This window comes from Rhinolophus sinicus, linkage group LG02, assembly GCF_036562045.2.
Source record: "Rhinolophus sinicus isolate RSC01 linkage group LG02, ASM3656204v1, whole genome shotgun sequence".
Classification (NCBI taxonomy): Eukaryota; Metazoa; Chordata; class Mammalia; order Chiroptera; family Rhinolophidae; genus Rhinolophus; species Rhinolophus sinicus.
The window spans coordinates 10,763,717-10,790,007 of record NC_133752.1 but is presented as its reverse complement, the minus strand read 5'-3'; the positions used below and the strand labels follow the sequence as shown (position 1 = coordinate 10,790,007).

At 44.0% G+C, this 26,291-nt stretch overlaps 1 protein-coding gene across 2 annotated transcripts in view; it reads left to right on the top strand.

Annotated features, from left to right (window-relative positions):
• FAM184B (family with sequence similarity 184 member B) overlaps window positions 1-26,291 on the top strand; it is an 87,826-nt gene that overhangs the window by 37,262 nt on the left and 24,273 nt on the right. For both annotated transcript variants that reach the window (XR_012492762.1, XM_074321740.1), the window contains exons 5-11: window positions 1,954-2,706; window positions 3,432-3,567; window positions 4,749-4,888; window positions 5,432-5,638; window positions 10,900-11,010; window positions 15,214-15,318; window positions 23,085-23,191. Coding sequence is in view for 1 of the 2 variants with exons in the window: in XM_074321740.1 (XP_074177841.1) it covers window positions 1,954-2,706; window positions 3,432-3,567; window positions 4,749-4,888; window positions 5,432-5,638; window positions 10,900-11,010; window positions 15,214-15,318; window positions 23,085-23,191 (1,559 nt within the window). In the remaining variant the exon portion in view is untranslated. The remainder of the gene's footprint in view (window positions 1-1,953; window positions 2,707-3,431; window positions 3,568-4,748; window positions 4,889-5,431; window positions 5,639-10,899; window positions 11,011-15,213; window positions 15,319-23,084; window positions 23,192-26,291) is intronic.

Sequence of the window (26,291 nt, the reverse complement as noted above, 5' to 3'; positions counted from 1 at the left end):
TGGGCTCCGTTTAGAAATCCATTCCAAACCCATTTGCTTGCAGGAGTCCAGCCTTGTTCGGGACCTGTTCTTCACTTTTTAGCATTATTTTTCACATTAGTTAATGTATTTTATCATTTATTTTTAACTCTACTTTTGGCAACAATATCAATAATAGTGAAAAATGCGTATTAACAGACAGAATTTCTTGAGTATGTGTTCTGTGCTAGGAACGCTGCTAAGGGTTTTAGGTTCATTATGTCATTTTCATCTGCAAATGAATCTGTGAGATAGGTACTGTGTTCCCCATGTCATAGATGAGGTGACGTGAGAACCAGAGAGGTTCAATGACTTAAGGTCACACAGCTAGAAAGAGGTGGAGATACACAATGTGAATCTAGGTCCAACAGGCTCTAAGGCCTCCATGTAAGCACTGTGCTATGTCACCACTAAGTGTTCAGTTAACCCCATTCAATGTCAGTTTCCTCATCTGTAAAATAGGAATAAGCATGAGAATGTCCACTTTGTAGAGTTGCTAGAAGGCTAAATGCAAACTATTGGTAGTACCTGGCCCACAGAAGGTTAGACTCTGGGCCTTCAACACACATTATTTCCTTTCTTTCTTTTCCATTTCACTTCTGACTCCTGCTGCCAGACTTGATGGAAAGTTTCCTCAGTATCTGCTGCTCAGAATCCATTAATTATAGCTTTGTTAAATCTATAATATGCAACCCCTAAAACCTAGCAGGCCCTCAGCTGAAATTTTCTCTGAAATCAAACCATTAGCAGTGGATTTCTAAAACCCTTGGGAAGACTTACCAACGTGCTCAGTAGTTCTCTTGGCTGCTGAATTATTCATGTCCCTTGATGGATTCTGAAGTGGGCCTCCTCCAGGAGAGGTGGATTTATAAATGAGGCTTAGCCACTCACTTTGATGTTTCAGTTTAGTTTAGTACCATAGGTGGTGAGTGAAAGAAAGCTAGCAGGTGGCAGGAGAAGATTTATCAGGTGATCTGTGAGGCACCAAGCCCAGGAGAAGGGTGGGTCTGCTGAAAAATCTGATCAGTAATTCCAGACGTTGGGGGTGAGGGTGGGAGGAGTAGATTGCATCTCCAAAAACAAGGGATGTTTACTTTTGTGGGGATAATGTGAGAGGAAAGAAGAAAGAAACATTTAATGAGTACCTACTATGCAATGAGTACCTGCTATGTGATAAGCACCTACTATGTGTGGGCTCCATCATACTCCTGCCTTCCTTCATTCTTTTCTCCACACAGTAACAAAGTGTTCTTGTCTTGTTCCTGAAGTCATGAGAACAGTCTTTCACCACAGAGTACGATGTTGGCTGTGGGTTTTTCATAGATAACCTTTTTTAGGTTGAGGAAGTTCCCCTCTATTTCTAGTTGTGGTGAGTATTTTTATCATGAAGGGGTGTTGATTTTGTCAAATGCTTTTCTTGTGTCTACTGAGACAATTATGTGGCTTTTTTCCTTTTTTCTATTCTATGGTCTTTTATTCTAGCCATGTAATAATGTAATCATTAACCGATTTTTCAGACGTTAAATCAACTTTGCATTCCCAGTTAGTCATGGTATATAGTCTTTTAATGTATTGCTGAATTCTATTTTCTAGTGTTTCACATCCCAGAGTGTTCTTTTTGAACAAATTAGAGCTTTAAACCCTTCGCCGGATTCTCATGTACTCCAGAGGTCCTCCATGGGACTCTGCCACAGACCCTCTGTGGGCCTGGATGCCGTGTCACCCCTTTGCTTTGTTCCACCCTGTGCCACTTCCCGGTCCCCTGAATGGTTTCTCCTGGGGACAATTTCTAACAAATCACTTCCACACAAATGGTCTTCTCAAGGGTGGCTCATAGGGTCAGCCCAAGTGACCACCACAGAGGAGAAACGTCTCTGGTCATGTCAACACTCCCACACACGTCGCACTAACTGGGGTCTGTGGCTCTTCCTGCAGGTGATTTACGCCCTGAACACACGCCAGGATGAGGCGGAGGCCAGCATGGAAGCGCTGCGGGAAGCCCACCAGGAGGAGCTCCAGAGCGCGGTGGCCCAGACCAAGGCCAAGCTCCTGCAGGAACAGGGCCACGCCGATGAGGAGGCGCTGCTCCAGCGCATCCAGGCCCTCGAGAGCGCCCTGGAGCTACAGAAGAGGCTGACGCAGGAGGCGCTGGCCCACTCGGCCACGTGCAGGCTGGAGACCAAAGAGCGGGAGCTGAGGGTGGAGGCGGAGCACGCCGAGCGTGTCCTCACCCTCTCCAAGGAGATGCTAGAGCTCAAGGCTGACTACGAGAAGAGGCTCCAGCACCTGATGAGCCACGAGGCGCCCCAGTGGGGTCGGCTGTCCCAGGAGAGCCCTGACCCAAAGGCAGATCCACGCTCCGGCCCCGAGATGCGGGAGGTGCTGCTGGAGGTAGAGCGGCTGCGAGTGGAGAACCAGCAACTGAGCAAGGACTACGCCCGGAAGGCCGAGGAGCTGCAAGCCACCTACGAGCGGGAAAACGAGGCCATCCGGCAGGCCATGCAGCAGTCGGTGAGCGAGGCCCTGTGGCAGTGGCAGGAGAAGGAGACCGACCTCCGCAAGAACTTCCAGGTCCAGGAGTCGGCCCTGCAGGCCCAGGTCAGGAAGCTGGAAGGGGACCTGGAGCACAGAGGCCGCAAGATCAGTGACCTGAAGAAGTATGCCCAGAAGCTTAAGGAAAGGATTCAGGTAAAGGAAGATCTCTTCCTGCCTTTCGAATGGGTAATTATCAGGGCCCCTAATTCTGAACACCTACTGTGTGTCAGGCACTGTGCAGAGCACTTGACGTCTACCAAAGTGAGCATTATTACCTCCATTGCGTTCAATCACGTTCGTTCAGCAAATATTTATTGAACACCTACTATATGCCAGGAAGTGGCCTTGGTCCCTGACCTCAGAGCGCTTAGAGACTTCCAGTTTACAAATGAGAACACAAGACTGAAACTGAGAGGCGGAAGGACTAACCTAGCTGGGCATGTAGCTAATCAGTGTTTGAACTGAGGTCAGCCTAATTCTATAATAGCTTGCCTTTCTAAAATCCTTGCGACGTGGTGTTGGTACAGAGCCAGACCACTGACAAATCAATATGTGAGCCCCACACACTCACAGAGCCCCATCTCTAAAAGTAGCAGCAGCTAATATTCCTTATACCCCTGAGTTGTTGGTTTTTTTTGTCCTAGACACTTCATTTCATTTGGTCCTCACTACAGAAGGGTTAAATAACTTGCCCAAGGTCACACAGCCCATCTGAGGATGGGCAGGGATTTGGTGACCCCTGAGCCACCGACTTCTACAGACTAAGGGTTTGTGCTGTGCACGTCCTCAGCTTTCAGATCTGACCTCAGTTCTGTGTACAAAGACTGTCTCTACCCAGAATGCTGACCAGACAAATGAGACCCTTTCTGTCTGTTTAGGACCTGGATGTGCAGCTCAAGGAGGCTCGACAGGAGAATTCAGAGTTGAAAAGCACTGCAAAAAAACTCGGGGAGAAGCTGGCTGTTGCCAAGGACAGACTGATACTGCAGGAGTGTCATGTGACCCAGAAAACGGGTGAGGTACCCTGAAACGATTTCCTTACAGATGCAGGTTGGCCACCAGGTGGGCCTGGCGCTGCTGTCAGGTGGTCCTGAAACTGTGGAGAGAGCAGAGTGGAGGGGCAGGGTTGTTTGATCTGACGTGCTTGGTGGGCGAGTCCAGTCCACATAGGACAGGTGAGCCAACACCTAGAGCTGCCTCCGGCCCGATATCTAAAAGGCATGATGCAAAAGGAACCCTTGCCCCCAATTTTTCCCCATCTGGCCCACTGTAGTGCCTAAACTTCTCAACACTGGCTTTCTCCCCACACGTAGACAACACTTTATAGTTTTGACATCATTTCACACAGTGACGTTATTGGGTCTTACCAATAATTTTGTGAGATAGTTGTTAGTGTCTCATGTCACAGATGAGGAAATGAGGCTCAGAATGGGCAAATGGCTAGCTCAAGGCCAGCCAACCGGTTGGTGATACCGATGGTGTGTGCATCTAAGGATGTCGGACTCCAAAGCGCCTTCCACTATCTTCCTCATCAGAAAGTTCTTGAATACCTATGATGTGACCAACTTAACACCGGGAGAGGCACAAAGCATGGGCTCTGCCTCCAGGGAGCTTGTGGGACAGTTACATTACAGCCCACAACATGCTTAGGTATCATGTGTATGGCCCAGGAGGCAGCAGGGGAATGAAGTGTCTGGGAAAGAACAAATCACTGAGGGCTGGAAAGCTGCGGAGGAGCAGAGGTTCGAGTTGGAACCAGAGATGTGTGGAGGGTTTAGAACAGTGGTCTCAAAAGTGTGGGATAAGTACTGTGGGGAACATGGGAAGAAAAACTGAGCAATTTTAGTTATATTTATTTTTGTCTTATCCTTTAGAGTCCTTTAAATTTAAATCCCTTCACAGTACACATATCCAGAAACATGCTCGATTTTTTTTTAACCTATGGGAAACACAGTCAAAAAACTTTGAAGATGACTAGGTTAAGAAGGGAGAGCAGAGCAACTGCTGGAACTCAGGATGCTGTGTGAGCAAACATAACAATCACCACCTTGACTGACCATGCGTGAGGGCCAGAAGGCCAGAGAGCAGGGGTTACACAGGGGAGTAATGGGCAAAATCACTGAGCGGCAGACTGGGTACCTGACTGCCAAAGGCCTTGCATGCATTCCGAATGATGTTGAAACTTCTGCTTGTAGATGACATGAAGACAGAGCAAATTTCAGAGACAGAAGTCCCAGGGAAAGCGAATGACTTGGAAGGCCACAGTTTCTTTCCTCGGCAGAATCCGAATTTTCCCAAGGAGTGCCCCTGCATGAAAGCAGGAACAGCTACACAGGTAGTGTCTGACCCAGCCCTGGGGATGGAGATGTCACAGGAGGCTTTGCTGGAATGAGCTTCAGGTAGAGGCCAATCCCCAACCGTGACCGACCCAGGTGGAAGCAGCAGGTCCCAGGTTCCAGGGGTGGATGTGTGGGTCTGAAGTTCCAGCCAACTTCCTGCCAACTAGGAGATGGAGAATGTAGCAGAATTCTCCTAACTCCTTATCGTCAGCTCCTGGGAAACTGGAAACTTGCTTAGGATTCCCATTATATGTTCCCAGTCAAAACAAAGAAAGCATTCTTTAGAATCCACTGGAGCATGGGCCTATCTGATGCTATGTCAATAGCTACACTATTCTAAAGAGGCCTTTTCCAGTGGTGGATAAAATAAAGTCTCTTACAGATATCAAATATATAGTCTTATAAACGTTATTGCACCTTGTGAAAGAGGCTGTAAAATCGGGATATAAACATTGTAAAAGTTGCACAAAAGAGAAACGGTGGTTCTCTTCTCCTTACCCCACTCTGGCAGGTTTACAAGGCCCCCTTTCCTTTTATAGACCAAGAAAGAGGCGAGTGTGGAGACGGAATCCATAAAGCGACAATATGAAGAAGACCTTCGTAAAATCAAACATCAAACAGAAGAGGAGAAGAAACATCTCAGAGACCAGCTGGTGAAGCGACTGGAAGACCTGGTGAAGAAACACACCATGGAGATCAAATCGGTTCGCTCGTCAGTGGAGGCTGAAAGGAAGAGGCTGCAGACGGTGAGATTCCTCTTGCACAGACACTGTTCCGTTTCCTTTTTCTTTCCTCTGCCTCCCTCCATACTTCTTTTATTTCTTCCTTCCTTCCTCAAAGATCTACTGAGCTCCTGCTGTGTACAGATCTAAGCTAGTTCTCTGAGCAAATGGAATTCAGGGTCTTTGGAAAGAAATGGGGACACCTTAAGACCGTGAGAAATTAGGGCCTGGAGCTGTTGACATGGGGTAGAATTGTGTCCTATGAGTGTTTACTGAGGGAAATTCAATTCTACACAACAACAACAGAAATAACATGAAGCAAACACTCAGGCCTGGCCGGCTGCCTGGACTCAAGTCCGAACCCTGTCACCCTCTAGCTCTGTGACCACAGCAAGTTCATTTACCTGGGCCCCTCAGAGAGAAATTCTGTGTGCCTCAGGTTCCTGGTGCATCAAACCTGACCATAATAGCACCTCCTAGAGTAGCTGTGAGGATTCAATGAGGTAATTCATGTGAAAAAACAAAGCGTATCCTAGTGCCTGGAGCATAATAGGCACTGGGTTGATGCAGGTAATTAATCCGGCATTGTGGGAGCTTTTCAGCCTCTGGGTACTGTTCCAGCTTCCCACCAAAGGGGGCTGCTTTCTGCGAAGAAGAATGCAAAGCCTCATCCATCTCCCTGTTGGCTGGGGAAAGCAAATAGCATATGTGAATGTTTTAGGGAAAAAGTGAAGTATAACTCCTCTTGTCAACATAGGTGGTGCTTTAATTCCAGTACCCCCCACCCTTATCCATGAGGGATACAATTCAAGACCCCCAGTGGATCTTAAATCACAGATAGTACCAAACACTACCTATACTATGTTTTTTCCTATACTATGTAGATATAGCTATCCTATACATATGCTAAAGTTTAATTTATAAATTAGTCATAGTAAGAGACAAACAAAAATAGCTTAACAAATGGAGCAATTATAACAATATACTGTATAACAGTTATGTGAATGGCTTTGAGGCCATTTTTAAGTAAAATATGGGTTACTAGAACACAAGCACTTCAATACCTTGAGTCGATCTGTTAACTGAGACGACTCCTAAGTGACCAATGGGTGAGGATCGTATACAGTTTGCAGATACTGGCCAAAGGGATGATTCACGTCCAGGTAGGGAGGATTGGGAAGGAGCAAGGTTTCATCACGCTACTCAGAGCAGCACACAATTTACAACATGAATTGTTTATTTCTGGAGTTTTCCATTTCATATTGTTGGACTGTGGTTGACTGTGCGTAACTGAAACTGCGGAAAGCAAAACCGCAGATAAGGGGGGACTACTGTATTCTAAGAAAGCCTCGCTATAATCCAAGAGCTAACATTATCAGCTTTGAATCGCTTCTCGGCCTTTTGGCTAAGATCAAGTGTAACATTATCAGCTTTGAGTTTTCACTGAAGGATAATCATATGTCACTGAGGAATGCAGAATTGTGTGGTGGCTAAGAGTAGGGGTACTCAATAGATATGTGTTGGATAAATAATGAACTCATGAAAGGCCCAGACTGGTCCTGGGTCCAAGTCCTGACTTTTCCACTAGCTGTATAACCGTGGACAGGTCACATAACCTCTCTGAAACCTGATTTCGAAAATAAAAATAAGTACTTTGAAGTATTTGTACTATGGTAGTGTATATAAACTCTTAGCTCAGTGCACAGCGTATAGTCAAAGTTCAATAAACGGCCGTGATTAGTTACCATGTGCATTGGGTGACATCATGGGTGATATTATTTTGTGCCCACCGTACTTTATATTTTATAAAGCACTTTATTCTTACGAACACATGATCCTCCCAACAATATTACAAAATGGGTGTACATATCCCCATTTTGGAGGTGAGAAAACTGAGACTCAAAGATGTTGCGTATCAGCTCACACAGACAGTGCGTGGTGGAGCTAGTGTTAAAACCTGACAGCCTGACTGAAGAGTCCATAGATTCCCGCCTATGCTGAGTAGGAAGCAGCTGTATTGAAAGCGTTTTCCTCCCGTGAGCTGCAACCGGTCACACAAATCCAATCTTCAGATAAACAACCGCGCACTCTTTCCATCCATAGCCACCGTCAGTGGGAGGCACAATAGCTCTCCTGGAGCTGCAGGTTGCCCTGGTAACCCATCAGCCAAGACTGACGCTGGGTGTAGAACTCCCACTTCAGCATTCATCAGCGGGCGAGAGTCCATTTGGGGAATGAATCACGTTAGAATAAATTGTTTCCTCCTGGTTTTGTTTTCCTTTCACTTTTCGGTGTTTTCTTTAAACGGAGGATATAAATTATATAAATTAGACCGTGCAGATTAAGAGAAGGTAAAGCCTTGAAGAGGCCCCAAATTAGGGTTCCTGGACTAAAAAATAGATAGTATTTTCCCCTCTAGGGTTAAGAGCACATTATTTCTTGGAGCCCTTTGGTGTGGGTATATTGTGTATCCTGAATGCTTCCTTAACCTGAAGAAGACACTACAAGGAATGGGCTGCAGTTGATCTAGAAGGCCTGTCTGCCTTCTTTGTCTGTGGAATTAGATGCTATGATAACTTGATTTTGACAGAGCGAATAGAGTACACATCCCGTAATAAACACCTGCCTACATGGATTCGTAGGAAGGGCGTGGGAAAATGGACTGAGTGCCTCCCGAGCTGTGCTAGAAACTGCTGGACTCCACGTCTCATCTGTGTCACTTAGGGTTCTTGGTGGCAAGCATCACACACACACACCCTGGGCAGTTCAGGCAGAAAAGGAATTTAGTAAAAGGTAATGAGTAGCTTTCTGGAAGACCAAGGCACTGGGCCTGGCAGCTGGCCAGCCAGGAATGTCCCAAGTCGACTGCAAAACTGATGAGGACACCCCTGCCGCCAGCTCTGAGCCCAGACCTATAGTAAAAACTGCTGACACCACCAACACGGGGCCCCGAACATGACCTGGAGAACTGCACTGTCTCATAGGTAACCACTAGACACACGTGGTTATTTATATTTAAATTCATCACAATTAAATAAAGTTTAATTCAGTTTCTCAGTGGAACTAGTCACACTTTAAGTGCTCAATCGCCATACGTTGCTAGTGGCTGCCATGTTGGATAGTACAGCAATGAGGGATTTCTACATATTAGCTGGTCTATTTTAGCACGTTTCCATCGTCACAAAGAGTTCATTGGTCAGTGCTGCTCTAGAATGACTGGCCACACTGCCCTGGAAACTGCAGTGCCAGCTTGTACATATCGATAGCTTCTGACTCGGAATCTGGGATGGGTGTGTCTAATTGGTGGCGCCTCAGTCACACTGCCCATGCCCCAGTTGCAAAGGAGTCTGGGAATGTAAGTCTGGTGTTTTTAGAATCAGTGGTGGGAGGAGGCCTCTGATATATCAGATGGAGGATTTCCCAAACATCCAGAGAAGGGTCATCTGGGCAGCTAAGAGGAATGACAACTCTTCACTCCATGATTCGATCCTTACCTCCCCTGCAGGCAGGCGTTGTTCCTATTTCACAGATAAGGAACCTGGGAGATTAAGTCACTTGAATGTCACACAGCTAAGAGATGACAGAGTTGGATGTGAATGAGGCCTGCCTGATTCCAAAGCCACTAAGTTTTGTCCTCTGTCTATGAGGCGTAACAAAATACACATTGCCCTGGGCCTTGGCGAGCAGCCTCTGGGTTCTCACTGGGCCGATAGCCATTCACTGTTTACTTACTGTTTACTGAATGTGTATTTGGTGTTTTGAGCAATGCAGAGATACAGGAAATGTGCATGCCTTTCAGGAACTCAGTCTGTTAGGAGGGACAAGACATGCCCACAAACAACCAGACTCAAGTTAGTGTGTGAGAAGCAGTGTGCCAGAGTAACAGACTCTCTGTCCAATTTAAAGAAGTCACCCCAAACCACTCTAGGCCTCTGCTTTCTACTTTAAAAAATAGTTGTAAATGTGAATGATTTTCTCAGTTTTTCCCCAACTTTTAATTTCTATCAACTCCAAAAATATTCTTGATTATTTAGAAATATGTTGCTTAATATTTGGGACCTTTCCAGATATCCCTTTGTTATTGATTTCTGATTCAGTTCCCTTGTGGTCAAAGAATAGACTTTATAATTTCATTCCTTTTCAATTATTCATCTTGTTTCATGGCCCAAATATGGCCTGTCTTGATGAATGATCCTCGTGCACTTGAAAAGAACACAGATCTGCTGCTGTTGAGTAGAACATTCTATAAATGATACGTAGGTCGTGTTGGTTGATAGTGTTGTTCAAGCCTTTTGTTTCCTCACTAGTTTTTCTCTATTTATTCTGTTGATTATTGAGAGAGGAGTATTGAAATCTCAAATTTAAACTGTCAGTTTTTATATTTCTTCTCTGGTTCTATTAGTTTTTGCTTTATATAAATTTGGAGTTATTTATTAGATGTAAATAAGTAATAGGGATAACATTTAGGATTATCATGTCTTTTTGATGAACTGGACTTCTAATCATTTGTGAAATATTCCTATCCTGAAGTCTATTTTGATAAAAATATAGACATTCTATCATTTTTATGGTTAGTGCTGCATGGTCTATTTTAATGCATTTCTTTACTTTTAATCTACTTGTGTCTATCTATTCAAAGTGCTTTTATGGTAGAGCTGGGTCTTAATTTTTTATTTATTTTAATAATCTCTGACTTTTGAGGAAATTTAGACCATTTGCATTTAATGTAATTATCATTGTCTAGCATCTTGCTGTTTTTCCTATGTGCCACTTCTGTTCTCTTTTCATTTTACCTCTTTTTTTGTTTATATTTGATTCATTTAATATTTTTTTGGTATTCCCTTTATCTTCACTAATGACTTATTATCCATCCTTTCTTGAGGCGAGTGTGCTAGTGGTTGCTTTAGGATTTATAACATGCATCTCTAATTTATCACTGTTTGCCGTCAGATACTATTATATTACTTCTGATTTTAGTTTTTAGTTGGTTTTTTGATTTATGGGACATGGAGAATTGTGTCAGTACAAGTATTCTCTTTTCTTATTTGACAGTACAAAACTTAAAATTCGGGGTTTACCCTCCCCTCCCACCCCATATGTATCAGACTTTATGGTATGAATTTAACACTTGTTCTTTTGACCTTCTTGTGTAGCTCTAATTTATCTTCCCTTACAATATTTTATGATTCTCATAAGCTTCTCTGAACCGCATTGGGAATAAGGCAGGGTGTGTCCAGTCCATGTTTTTGTGCTTTGTGTGGCTAACTCTCCTAATCATCATTTAGGAAGTAGAAGCACAGTTGGAGGAAGTGAAGAAGAAATCAGAAAATGAGATAAAGCAGCTAGAAGAAGAGAAAGCTGCCCTAAACGTGAAGCTCCAGAATTCTCTGCTCGAGGTGAGTCCCCACGCGATGCCGTGTTCATGGGGGATGGTTCTGGGCCCTGCGAGTTTCTGGTTAACTGAGATGCCAAGAATCTCAGGAAACTGCCCTGACCTCCTTGCATTCAGCATCCTCAGAAGAAACAAAAGGACTAACCTGACAAGAAGGCTGTCTCAGGGGCATAAATTTAGCTGCAAGTAGCAGAGAGCCTGTTTTATAGAAGTTTAACAAAGAGGCATTTGATGTCTCACATAAAAGAAGGAGGCAGGAGGCTGCTGGTGTTGATTCTACAGCTAAATGATATCAGGCTTGGTAAGTCTGCCATTCCCTTGGTCTCTCCTGCATGCTGGCTTTGTTATCACTTCTGTGGGTATTTAGACACTTTTGCTGTAATGGGCTCTTTCCTCAATCAAAAAAATAATATTATATTTTATGACTGCATTGGTATAAAGAATATAGCCAGGCTGCGTTGTCTTTTTTTTTTCTTCTGGTTTTGAAAGAAATTCACTCATTTTCATGGCCCCCTAAAAGTATCCTGGGCCTTAGGCACTGTGCCTGCTGTGTCTGATGGAGAAGTGGGCTCAGATTCCAAATGTCTGTTCCCACTCCAGTTGTCATGTCCAAATTTAAACAAAGAAACAGGAAGGAGCAGTGATGATCAGGCCCACCTGTTTCATCAGGGATCAGAAAGCTTTCCCAGAAGCCCCAGCTGACTCCTACTCCCACTGCTAATATCTGAGTCACGTGGCCAACCTGGGAAAGCAAGGCCTTCGCTGTCAGGCCTCCATGGTGGAGGAAGGCAAAGGAGAAAGAGGTAGGCAATGGATCTAGACCAAACGAACAACAGAGTTTGATTCATGGGCCCGCTTGCCCGGACCACCCAAAGATTAAGGTCAAGGTTTAAAATGGCTGTCGGCTATGTTACCGGGGTGAAGAACTGGTAGAAGAGGCTGAAAACAGGGTTCATTCCCTAGTCTGATTAGACTAAAACAATGTAAAGAGGTTTCCTTGCTTCTCTGCCCTCCCTCACATCTTCCAGATGGGCCCTGCTTCGACCCTCCACCCCGATACACACAAGTGCCCATGAAATCGGCTCCTCAGCCATGGCCATGCATCACAGCATCCTGGGGAGCTTTTAAGAATACAGAGCTGTGCCCATCTGACACCCTACAAAATCTTTGCAACTATATTGATTATATTCCCCAAACTGTCTTTTATATCCCCGTGGCACTTGTCCTATTAGGGAGACCACTTCATGGACAGTATAGATGCCTGACCATTGCACTGTACACCTGATGCTGAAGCTGAATAATGTTGAATATCAACTGTAATTTAATATGTATAGAGTGACAGGATGTGGAGTACAGCCTAGGGAATAGAGTCAATGGAATTGTAACAGCTATATATGATGTCAGAGAGGTAGTAGATTCGAGGAGGCGGGTTATCATTTTCTGAGGGGTGTAAATGTCTAACTATTACATTGTTTTGTGCACCTGAAACTAATTTTTAAAAATTGAAAAAAAAAAATACAGAGCTGTGTGTAAAACAGTTTAACAATTGTTTGGGAATACGTATAATGGAGTTCAATCTACAGACATGCATGAGAATGAAACAACCAAATTTGAACCACCGGTTATTTCTAGAAGGGAGAAAGGGAGATGGACCAGGGAGAAGCACAGGGGCTACAACTGTATTTGTGATGCGTTGTTCTTCAGCTGAGTGATGCACACACACACGTTTTTCTCTAATCTTTTTTCTATTGTCACAAATTATCATTTTTTAAAAAAAAAAAAAAACAAGGTGAGCATGCCATTCCTTAGATTTGATATATGAGGGGCTTTAGAGGTTGAAAGTCTCTGCTGTAGAGGCTTCTGTTCCATCTCAGCCCAAGGTGGGCTACATAGCAAGGAAGCCCATTTCTTTCTCCCTCCTTTTCCCGCCTTCCTTCTACTCTCCCTTCCTCCTTTTTCCCTTCCTTCTTCTCATTTCCCTACCTCTCTGTTGAGCTATATTGCCAATCTTCATATTGGATCTGGACCACCCTGCTCTGCAGAGCTTAGAGAGACTTCACATCCATGTGTGGGACCAGCCCAGGTACACTTCTGACAGGGGACACGTGGGCCGTCACCTGACTATTTCTCTGAATTCCTCTTAGAACCCCTCTCTTTAAAAATAGAAATGGCGAACCTTTGTTGAGCATTCACTCTGGTGAAGATATTGTCTAAGAAGTTTACACGTATTAACTCTTAATCCTTACAACCACTGTACAAGGTAGGTACTATTATCACCTCTGGTTACTAATGAGGAAACTAAGGCACAGAGAAGGTACATCACTTTCTCAAAGTCACATGGGTAACAAGTAATGGATCTGGGATTTGACCCGGGTGATAAGGCTCTAAAGACCCCACTGTTAGCCGCTGTGCTACCTGTCTCTAGTGCAGTGTGCTGCCCTGGGATGACTGCGGATCATTCAGAATCTGAGTGTTTACAGATGGCTAGGCGTGAACCAGAGGTTGACCATGGACAGAGTGCCTCAGGCTTACTCTTCATCCTCCATTTTTCTTACCAGCTTAATGGTATCATTGTCTATCCACCCGCTTACCAGAGCTGGAAAGGGGAGAATCACCCTTGACAACATCCACGTCTCCTGCTCTCACCCAAGTCCCTGCTCTGCCCCACCATCACAGCCAATCAATTGTCGAGTCCCGCAGGGCCTACCACTTACGCTTCTAGGTCCTCTCCCCTCTCTTTACACCATTGCCTTGGTCAAGCCCCTCAGAATGGCTCGCCTATACTCTTCTTTTTTTTTTTTAACCTGCTTCTAGATGTTACATGACTCATTTAAATATTTCATAAGCCTTAGCAAGATGCAATATAGGTAGTTTCATAATCTTTAGCTACGTCTTCCCCAAATATTCATTATGTAAAGCCAACAAGACATTCTGATAGCTTTGCCATTCTTCTGTGATGTTCTCAGGAGTCTTACAAGAAAGAGCCTTGTCCTGTATCTCTCTGTCTCTACATTCTCCCTAGGCCAGCTAATTCCAGGACTAGTGTTCTAAAACCCAAATCTGCTTAAGGTGCCACTCCTCCTTCCCTAAAATCTTTAATTCTCTTCCCCCCACACACACACAATTTGGGCCCAGTCTAAACATCATTATTCCCCAAGACTCTGCCCCCTCCTGTCTAGTCCTTCATATTGGACCTTGTACACACACACACAGAGCCTTCCTTTGGTCCTCACACACATACTAGTCTCCCTCCATCATTGCACCGGATATTCCTGCTGCCTGGAATGCCTTCTCTCACCCTCTTCTTCAGTCACTGATGGACTCCTATTCATCCTTCAGTACCCCTAAAGGTGCCCTGGACTCCTCTGAGCAGAGTTTATTGTTGTAAGTTCCTTGTAATAATACCTACCTCATAATAATGATGTAAGGATTAAAAGAACTGATACTATAAAATATTTAGGCCCATGCCTGGCACAGACCAAACACACCATTAATGGTGCTGTTATATTGTACGTTTGACTACTGAATGTTGCTGTGATTATAAATATGTATCTGTTTCCTCCATCATATGACAGCTCCTTGAAGGCAGGGACCATATTTTATTATCTTACCATCTTGCTTTCACTCCTTCCCTTTCCCTTCCTTCCCACGGTGCCTAAGGAGTGTTAGGTTTTCTACAAAGATTGGTTAGCATTGTCTGAGTTTCCTATATGATTATTGGCCTTCTTCTTTTCAAAGTCTAAAGCAGGTAAGCCAGTAGTTTGATTGACACTCTACGATTACTTGGTTAATAATAATTATCATAATTAACACTTTTCAATTCAATCGCACCTTCTAGCCACTCTTCTCTCATATTATCTGTATAATTCTTAAATATTGTTCCTTTTCCTTACCAATTCACTTTTTAAAAAAAGAAATAGTGTGAAATGGTGTGAAAGCCAATGAAAACCACCCCACACCTCTAGGCAGATAGATGTATGTAAGTAATTTTGAGAGAGTGTGGCATACGGTAAACTTGCCAGTCTCATCTTTTGGAAAGACTAAGCAACTAGCTAATTAGAAATGGCCTTTCTAGAAGTACGTTTGGAATCTGTGTAATGCGGCACTGTCCCTAGAACTGATTGACCCAAACTGACCCAAATTGATAACCCCATCCGGGAGACAGGACTTTGTTTTACTGCCAAGCGTTTCTATTCTTCTGTTTTAGGTTTTAAGGCTGGAAGAATTTATCCAACAGAATAAGGTGCATTCCCGAAGTGAGGAAAGGACTCAGGAATTAGACTGTCAGCACTGCAGCATTTCAGAGACCCAGGTAACCTTTGTCTGTTTCTGCTTTAATTAAGGATATTTCTCTTCTCTGTTGCAGCACTTTGGCGTCCCCAGTGACATACACCGCCATGAAAGGGCTTTTTTATTTCCCCTTCAGAGCTGCCAAAATGCCTGAAAAAAAAAAAATTCACCACAAAATCTATTTGCAAAAACCACAAAGAAAATAGAGTTCTGAGTAATTACCCACATGGTTTGAGAAAAGAACAAGGCTTGTCAGATGAAGCTTTTCTCCCTCTCAGAGCAGCCTGCCTGACAGATAAAGGGGCAGTTGCTTGAGGGGGGAGGGCGCGTTTTATTCTGCTCAGCATGAAGCATAACAGTAATAGTAACGCCCCCTTGCCGCAGCCGCCCTCTGCGTGTGTGATACCAGTTACTCCCACACCTCGTCCTCCCGCCGGACCTGCCCTTTTAGGGATGCTGTTGCTAAAACTAGTTTAGAAATTAGTTCCTGTTTGTCTCCCTGACTGGCTGCATAATCTTCCTAGATTTGTCATAATGAACCACCACATACTTGGTGGCTTAAACCATAGAAATGTATTGTCTCACACAGTTTTAGAGTCTAGAAGTCCAAAATCAAGGTGTCCGCAGGGTTTGTTCTTTCTGGAGGCTCTGAAGGAGATTCTGTTCCATGCTTTTCCCTCACTGAGCTTGGTTTCTAGAGAGAAGTAGGGGCCCCTCCTGGTCTGTAGAGTTGCAGGAGGAACCTCAGTGACTATCATTTCCATGTTATTCAACTCAATATGCAAGTTATTCTTCCATTCCATAACCATTTGTGGAATCCTAGGATATGCCAGCCTCTGAGCTAGATGTTAGAGGGGAGAAATATGCAGAAACAAATAGCTTTAAAATGATGTGGACATTTAGTAATAGAATTAAACCTCTGACACTGTGTTTTCTGTGCGGTAACTATTATGCACTTTGCAGGTAGAGTTTGTTCTTTTAAATTAAGTTTTCTTTTCAAATAGGTAATTCACTTTCATGGCAGAGAATTCAAAAGGTATAAAAGTGGTACAGTGGAAAGCATGTCCCCTCTCCTAGGTTCCCTGTATATTTGTTTTGTTTTGTTTTTATTTCTTCTTGTATCTCCTTTTAGAGTCATGCCGTGCATATGCAGACGTTTCTCCCACAAATGACAGTGTACTCTCCTGCACTCAGTTTTTTCTAACTTACATTTTTATAGCTTGGAGATTGTAATACATCAGTACACGTCCATATCAACTTTTTTCTTTAAAGAACAACTGTCTAGTGTTCCCTTGAACGGAAAAAACTGTAATATAGTTAACCTCCCCTTATGATGGATATTTAGGTCGTTCCTAATTTTTCACTGTTATAGATAATACTTCAGTGAGAATAGATAACACAAAACTGTAGATGGATATAGTGCAGTACAGTAGCTAAGCGAGCTCACCCCTGAGCCAGATGTCTGGGTTCTTACTGGCTGGAGAGTCTTGGGCAGATGATTTGAAGTCTCCTTGCTTTGCCTCCGACACTTTTGTGAGGACTAAATGAGTTATTATATGTGCATTGTTGGAAACGGCACCTAGGACGTGTAAATGCTCAATAGGTGCTCATTCTTTCAGTTGTAGAACTTGGTGGATCCAATGGTGTGTGCGTTTTTACCTTTGATAGATGTGCCACCATGCCTTTGGCTGCGGTGGTTCCAATGCACATGCCCACCTGCAACAGAGGTGAATGAATGCCTGTTGCCCTACAGCCTTACCAACACAAAACAGGGAGTAACAAAACTTCCTGAACTTGGCCAGTCAGAGGAAATTTGTAATTGAGTTCACATGTTTTTGGCAAGCCAACTGTATGCCAGCCCACTGAGTCGACGCTTTGCCTTGGCCCTGGAGATACAAAGTCCTAGAGACATCCCCAGAGTGGTCTAGGTGACATGTGAGCAGCCCTCTGCATGGCGGGGACACCTGCAATAACACCAGATGCTGCCAGGCGCAGATGGCCCTTCACGGAGGAGGCTTAGCGGGGCTTGAATGATCCATAGCTGATCTGGGGGTGGAAACGGCGATGCCAGAACAGGATGTGAAAGGACAACTTCCCGGTGACGTTCTTGCCGGGCAGGGGGCTATAAAACTGAAGTTTGTTCTTGACTCAGGCCCTCAGCAGTTGTGCCAAAGCTTTCCTGTGAGTCAAAACAGATATAAATAATAACGCCAACTGAGAGCAGACATCTCACTCCACTCTCAGGACACACAGAGGGATGGTTGCCAAACCTGGGTGTGGCTCTGTCCCCACCAAAGTCAGCTGGGACTTTACTGAACTTTTGGTCCTGGTCTCTCATGTCTGGTCTCCTTGATTCTCTCAGAGTCATAGTTTTTATTCATTGGTTTCCGAAAGCCATTTCAGTTGTGGTAATGCTGAAAGGAAACTTTTTTTCTGGAAGACTCCTCTGGTGCTTGGGTCAGAGTGAACTGGGGGCAGAGAAGGGTTGACATTTTCACAGAGTCCCCTGCCTGCACCCACTCCAGAAGAATAAGGAGTCATTTGTGGTAATTATTATTCAAGTCACTTTGTGTCACCAAGGATATGAGTGCTGTCACTACAGAGGGCGTGTGGCTGGGTGCGGGGTGAGTGAGGCTCAGACCTGGTCCTGGGAGAGCTCCATTTCAAATGGGGCATATTAATATTTACTTAAGTAACAACCTGGTATGCTAAGTGCTGTGATAACGGCAGGAAGATCCTTGAGCAGCCAATATGGGAGACGGAATCCAGGCATTACACAGAAGACTGCCACCTGCTGCCACCTGCCTGGATGCTGAAGTTGCACGCGACTTCACCAGGAAGGGGCATGGCAGGGGAAGGAGCATGTGAAGGGCCCCAAGGCGAAGTCCCTGGGGCCGGGGGCAAGGGAGACGAGGGACACTGAGAAGCTCTCCCAGGTCTGAGAAGTGTCCCCTGCTCACGGGAGGCCCTGAGTGGCTTGCTGGGCAGCAGTCACCCTGTACCGTAACTGGAGAATCATATGAATCGAAGTGCGTCAGCTGTCCTGGGGGCTCCCAGACAAATAATCACTAAGCCCTTAAGCAACTGTGACGTCCTGAGCACCCTCAGGCCATTAGGGGCTGCCACCCTCCCTCCATCTGATGTGAGTGGAGGGGTCTGGCTCCATCCGGCATGGACCCAGGCAGGCTGCCCTGGAGATCCACTCCATGGAGAGATTCCTGGCCAAGATGGGATGAGGTCTGCTGGAGCCTAGAAAGGCAGCACAAGGAGGGCGACAGCTCCGGTCTGAGGGTTAGGACATGGGTTCCACCCAAGCTTTACCCGACACCTGCGTGGGGGCCTCAGGCAAGTCCGAAAACCTCTCCGAGAGCAGCTTCCTCATTACTCCTATGGCAAACACAGATAAGGCCCTGACTATGTGCCAGGCACATAGTGCTTTACACACTCCCACAACTACCTAGGAGGCAGGTGTTATTATTATCCCTGTTTTTCAGATAAGGAAACTGAGGCTCAAAGAGCAGCGACAGGGCCCATGCTCTAACCACGTTACTATACTGCTTCTCGTTAGTAAAAGGGCAGTGATAATCCCCACCCTCCACACCCCAGAGACTTGTGATAATGAACGGAAGAAAGAATATGAAGGCACTTTCCAAAACTGTTAAACATTCTATAAATGTGAGATGACTTTGTAGTATCTATTACAGTCCCCTGTAATCATTTCAGCAAAACCCCATTGCATTAGGTGTTCTATTTTAGGAGACACGTAATGCACCTTTGAAAGACTGTCAACTGAACTTGAGAATGACTTTGAATATTCCCTTCCAGGAGATTTTCTGGGTGTGGGTGTTCCTTTAAAATAGAAACAATCCAGAAGAGGTTAACTGCCTGGAAGATGAAAGATGAAGACCTAATGTGAACACAGGTTTAAAATAACCAGCCATTTGCTTGGGAGGAGTCAGGAGGAGGCTTTTGCGGTGGATGGTTATAGGAGAAGCAGAACTATTTATTTTTCTGTGCACAATTTATACCCAGGTCACCTTAACACTGGAGAGAGGGCACTGGGCTGAACCTGAGAAAATGCCTGATTGGGAACCCAAGAGTGTGTGAATTAGGGGCAGATAAATCAGGATACATGCAGAGTGGCTCAGGGTTGGTCCTGGGAGGAACTCACTGGAACCCTAAGGAGATAAACAGGAAAAGGGCCGCTGGATCGTATATTTCATTTGGAACTCACAGAAGAGTGCACAGTTTAAATAAGTTTTGGTGGGCTTGAAAGTACTCTTTCAGCCATCTCTTGATCTTCGTGGTCAAGTCCAGTGGTAAAGCATTCAAATGGCATACTAGCTCCTTTTGGATGGTGCACTTTGATCCAAAACACCAGGTACATAAGGAGTAGGAGAGAGGAGAGGAATTGTCCGTTACATGGCCTGTTGAGCCCCACCCCTGCTGAACCCTAAATTTGTTGAAATCAAAAACTATGTCTTTTTCATCTTTATCCTTCCAGCACCTAACATACCTGCATGTGGCAGATGTTTAGCACTTCCTTTTATGTACACTGATACGTGACATGACAACTGAATGAATGAAACTGAGGGTGCCATTTTGAGTCCAGTAGTTAAAAGGTTAGATTAGGAGCTCCATCAAAAATTCACCTTGGCTGGAGGGTGATTTGGAAGAACACTGGGTTCCTTCAGTTACTTTTGAGGAGTGGGGGGATTCATCTCCTTTCTGGGTAAGGGTACCCCTTTCTCTGGTGACCAGGGGCTGGAAACAAGTGAATAGAAACAGACAGGATTGCTGCATTCACCTCCCTGTTGATCACGGAAGCAGTCTTCATCTCTCTGGTTGATTTTGAGCATTGATTTTGCAGACACTTTTCAGCAGCACGTTTGTACAACAGCCTGAAATCACACCCAGTTAGGTCTTGATTCTGGCAGCTGAAGATCATGCCAATACGACCCAGCCAAGTGCCAGTGCAGTCACGTGGCGTGACATGGATGGGAGTCAGATGATCCAGGGGTCCAGCCCCTGTGCCACCCTCTGCTGGCCACGTGACCTGAGACAAGTCCTTGAATGTTTCCCATCTTAGATCCCCGTCTGTGACACAAGGGCAGATGTGTCTTCCCTTGCCACCTCACAGAGTCGTGGGCATCCATGAGTTAATGTACGGAAATAGACGAGAACTGATGTAGTCAACCAGGTGCAGCATCAGCTTTTTTAGCGTTTTTTTCATCCCCTCCTGCTTCTGGACTTCTGCCCAGGACGCCTTTAAATATGGTCGATAAAGTGGCCCAGCAATGACATCCTGCACATTCCCTTTCATGGTCTTCTCAGTGGCTCAGAGTCCATTTGAAAGTCTTTTTCATCTCTATAATAACTGTCAGGAGATCTTTGTCCATTATTCACGTTGCTTTAAGTTCCTTCTCTCTTTTTCCTTGATCAGGCTTACCAATAGTTTGATGTGTCTTTTCAAAAAGTCAGCTCTCAGAAGTATCCATCAGATCTACTTTTTTTCTATACCCTAAATTTTATCTTTCATATTTCTTTCCTCTGCTTCCTTTGGATTTATTCTGTTATTCTTTTTCTAACTTCTTTAAATTTTTTTTAAGTGTTATTTATTTTAAGTGTGTTTTTCCAGGACCCATCAGCTCCAAGTCAAGTAGTTGTTTCAATCTAGTTGTGGAGGGTGCAGCTCACAGTAGCCCATGTGGGGATCAAACTGGTAACCTTGTTAAGAGCTTGTGCTCTAACCAACTGAGCTAACCGGCCGCCCCTTAAATGTTTTTTAATAAATGTATTTAAGGTTATAAAGTTCCCACTAAGTGTGTATATTTTTAATTGTATTTCAGAGTTTTGAAGTTTATCTTGTTTTTTTCTTTTACGCCTACTTTTTGTTGCTTTCCAATTTTATTGCATTGTCATCATATAACAAGATCTATAGAATGTTACACTTTGAACTGTGTTGAGATTTGGTTTATAGACTACTGTGGGGTCAGTTTTTTTTAATGTTTCCTGTTAGATAGGAAAAAAAACAACATATATTCTCAGTTTGGTCATTAAAGAACACATATTTGAATCCGAGTTCTGTGATATATTCACTGTCTGACTTTGGGCAAGTTATGGATCCTCTCCTGCCTTGGTTTTACCACTTTTAAAATGAGGTAATAATGCCAGTCTCAGAATTGAGGGCCTGGCACACACTAGAGTCTGGCACACGCTAAGCACCATACAAATGTTAACAGTGACTAGTAGTCTTTTTTTTTTTTTTTTTAGCTATTTAGGTTTAGCTTACTAATGTCCAAATCTTCCATATCCTAGCTCATTTTGTCCACCTGATGTATCGGATTCTGAGAGGGTATATCAGTATTCAAATTTCCCTTTAGAGTTATAAATTTGCCCGTTTCTCACTACAATTCTAAACGTTTTGCCTTATGTTTTCAGGCTTTATTGTTAGCTGCCTACAGGTTCATTATGAGAGTGTTTTAGTGAACAATTCCTTTTACCATGATAGATATCCATGTTGAACTTAGCCAGTTCATGTTTAAGGTGATTACTGGTACCATTTTGTTTTTGCCAGTATATTTTGTGCTATTTACCAAAATTTCCTTGTAACCTTCAATTTCCTTTTGAAACCAGGACCTAATTAACCTTAACCGTCATTTATGTGTTTATATTGTGGTATTATACTATCCTGATTTTGAGTCGTTGTTGTTCCACATTTATTATGTTATTTCCCCTGGATTATAGAGAACATGTATTTATAACTGTGTTTCACAAGCTGTTTTGCTTAGACTTAAACCCAGATATTTGTTTCTGGGTTTTATAGGAATCAGAGATCTCTGAGATACTTTTAATGCCCAAAATACCTGAAAATAGGAGGCAAAGATGGGCCTTTTATCTTCAGGTCCAATGGAGGTTGTAAGCTGGTCAGTGGCATCACTTCTGAGAATGCACAGCCGTGAACCAAACTCACTGGGCCCTGCCTCTCATGGTATGGCAAACAGCTGGAACAAAGAAATCTGTTCCTAGCCTGTCTTATTATACTGTTTTCCATGGACAGTAGTTACCATGACAAGTAGAAAAAAAAATAAAAAAGTCTTTCTCACTTTTATATCTCTGTGCAAAAGAGAATGACATGAACAAGTCAATTTATAGAAAAGTCGGAAGCCTCCTTGTTAACTCAGCTTCCGTATTCTCCTCCTACCACACTCCATTTTTCAGTGCTTCTTGTCTTTCAGCAAGTTCCATGTTTTCTGGTCCTCTGTGATAAGATGTAGCAGACTTCCACTTGTAAAATGGGTATAATAATGGTAAGACCAATTGCTCACACTTACTGACCCATGGCTTTTGCTGGCACTGTCCTCTGATCCCCACGACAGCCCATGAAGTAGGCCCTCCAAGGACCACTCTCTGTGGATAATACACAGAGGGTATCACGAAGTGGATAAGCATCCAGGCCGCAGAGTCAGATGCCTGATTGCACATCTCACTTCCACTACTCACTGATGGTGGGACCCTGGACAGCTATTTACTCTCTCCATGCTTTATTTTGTCAGCCTGTGAAATGCTTAGTTGACGGGGGAAAAAAAGATACAAGGAGCTGATACAGCATCTCAGCCAAGCCCTGTGCTAGGCATTGAGTCACCACAGGCTTCATCCTTGGCCTCCGAATTATGCTCCAGTAGTAGATTGCTGGGGGCTCTTTCTCCTCTGCTCTCTGGTTTGATAAGCCACAGCTTGGGTCAGGGAACTGTACTTTGTCTCATCTTGCAACTGTTTTTGCCTTAGGATCCATGCTTGAAGATCAGTGAACCTTCTCAGACCCTGCCCAGCGGAGATGTGTATCAAGATAAATTAGCAGCTGAAGAAGGAACCAGCAGCGATGAAGAAGAAAGGTAAGGGAGGGCGTGCAGACTTCTGAGGGCTCCAGTGAATGAGGACTCAGATTTGGAAGAATTCATTCAATCAGTCAGTCAGTCAGTCAGTCAGTCAGTCAGTCAGTCAGTCAGTCAGTCAGTCTTCAAGTATTTATCGCTGCCCCTTGCATCATGCTTTGGAAGGGAACAAGCATGCCTTGTACGTCTTCAGTACAGCGATGGGCTTTACATAAAATATCTTACGTAATTGTCACACCAACCCAGACAGGCCATTTTCCAGATTAAGAACCTGAAACTCATAAAGGTTAGTGAACCCCTGACCAAAATTCAGACATGGATCAGCCCCAAACCTCTGCTCCCTATTCATCCAAGTGTTCTTTAACTAAAGGGAGACACAGGAGCTTGTCACCAAGGGGAAATCCCCCATCTATATCACTTATATTAGTCAGCTTTTGCTGTTGTGACAAGCATTCCCAAAATATCGATGATTTTTAGGTCATAGGTCAGCTACCTTTATTGTTGGTTCTGCCAACCTCTGCTGGGCTTATATGAGCTTGGCTCCTGGTGTAGAGTCAGGTGTGATTGCTCTGCCCCAAACACGGGTAGAGTTCACGTCTACTCCACATGCCTTCTCCTTCTGAGACTGAGACTGAAAGATTAGCCCTTGTCTAGGGCACGTTGTTTTCCTGGTAAAGGGAAGAAACTCAAAAGGCCTGATGGAAACAGGCAATGCCTCTTAAAGCCTACACTCAGAACTGCACTCTCTCATTTCTGCCCATATCCCACCGGCCAAAGCAAGTCACACGACCAAAACTGATATGACCAGAGAAGGCAGAGAAGGATATGCTCTTCACATGTCTCAGTCAGCTCAGGCTGCCGTAACAAAATGCCACAGACCTGGTGGCCTGCACTAATAAATGGCCCGCGTGGGGTCCTGAGAGATGATATGGAAGCCATGCTGCCTCCATCTGGCAGCTTTCTAAGTAGTTCGGTGTCATAGTCCATGCAGTCTGCTTTACAAAATAACCGTTGACTGGGTGGTTTATAAATAACAGAAATTTATTTCTCACAGCTCCAGAAGCAGGAAAATTCAAGGTCAGGGTACTAGCAGATTCTGTGTCTGGTGAGGACTCGCTTTCTGGTTCATGAAGGCATATTTTCAGTGTGTCCTCACATGATGGAAGGGTCGAGGCAGCGGCCTAGGACCTCTTTTATACGGGCACTAATCCCATCCGTGAGGGCTCCACTCTCTTGTCCTGATCACTCTTTAAGGGACCCAGCTCTTAATACTATTATAATGGGCAATGGGTTTCAACATATGAATTGTGAGGGAACACAAAGGTTCAGACCATAGCATTGGAGAAGCAGGGCCTATCCCCCTAAACCATATCGATGGCAGTGTCAGGCAGTCTATAGTCACGTGAGCCCTCCAGCTCACAATACTTCCGCAGCCTCCTGCAGGGTCTGCCTCAGGATCTAAGAAGCAAATAAGAACACCGGTTGAAGAAGACAGTCTCTGGAGTCAGGACTCCACGTTAAATCCTGGTACTGTTGCTTACCAGTGGCAGCCACAAACATTATCCTATTTAGAACTCTCAGTTCCAGAGGGAAAGACTCTTTTTCCTGAAAATAGTGGCAGAAATTTCAAAGAGGTCTTTAGGGGCCCAATTTGGATCCCATGTCCATCATTCAGGTTAAGAACATGGAATGCTTTGATTGGCCAGGCATGTGTCACGTGGGGTCGGCTTTACCCAAACCCTGTGGACTAAATAGGATCACCATGGAAAGAGGAAAGACTTGCTGTCTTTTTCTCCTATGGTGGCTATATTGGGAACAGGGTGTCCTCAACTATAGAAGCAAATAGGAGGTGGAGATTCTGGAGATTTCTCAACAGGGGTTTTGGTGGGAGTAGAAGAGCTAAGGGGTGAAGACGAAAGAATAGAAAAGTTGTCTGAGATGTACAGTCAGGATCTTCAGGACAGAACAAATGCAGTGGTTCCTTGGGGAGTGGGGAGGTTGCATATTCAGTATTTACCCCCGTGAGGGACACTTATGAGGGATCTGGGCTTTTGGGCATGATGCTTCCAAGAATAAGGTGGTTTTTCCATTGGCTATTGGTTTAAGGTAGGGATGAGCAGTCCAGGGCCAGTTTTAACAGACAGGGGTAGGGGAAGTCAGGAGTGTCAGCTGTGGCTTGCTTTGTGATGGACGGCAGGGTGGGATTCGCTCCTTAGGATGTGAAGGCATTTAGTGCAGCAGAATAAGGTCAGTGCAAATATCCTTAAAAAACAAGAGCGAAATAAAAACATTTTCGTATACGTAAAAGCTGGGGTAATTTTCACCAGCCAACGTGCAGTATGATAAATGCTAATAGAATTTATTCAAGCTGAAAGGAAGTTACACCCGACTTAAACTTAGATCTACAGGAGAAAGTAAAGAGTCTCAGAAATGGTAAATATAAAAGACTACCGTTTCTCCTCTGAATTTTTCAAACAACATCAAAGTTCTTTAGAATAATAGTAGCAATAACATTGTATAATAATGCATGTAGTTAAACAATATATGACCACACTAGCGCAGAAGACGGGTGGGGTTAATGAAATTAAACTTTATAAGGTATTTACATTTTACATGAGTAGGTACAATCTTAAGACTATGTAGATTGTGATAAATTAAGGATACAAATTGTAATCCATAGAGCAAGGTTAAACATTAATACAAAGAAGAGCTAAAAAAAAAAGAAATCCAATAAAAGAACTAAAATGGAATGCTTAAAAATATTTGTGAGGCAGGAAAGTAGAAAAGGAAGAACAGAAGAACAATAAGAAAAAAGATGGGCAAATAGAAAACAAATAAGATGTAGATTTAAGCCTAACCACTTCAATAATTATAATATAAATGAAACACACTCCATCTAAAAGAAAGAGACTGTCGGGATAAAAAGGCAAGAGATGACTACCTGCTGTCTATAAGAAACATTTAAATATAAAGACACTGTTGTGAGCTGAACTGTGTCCACCCAAAATTGCATGGCGAGGCCCTAACCTCCACTACCTCAGGATCTGACTCTATTTAGAGATAGAGACTTTCAAGATGTGATTGAGTTAAAAAGGGGTCA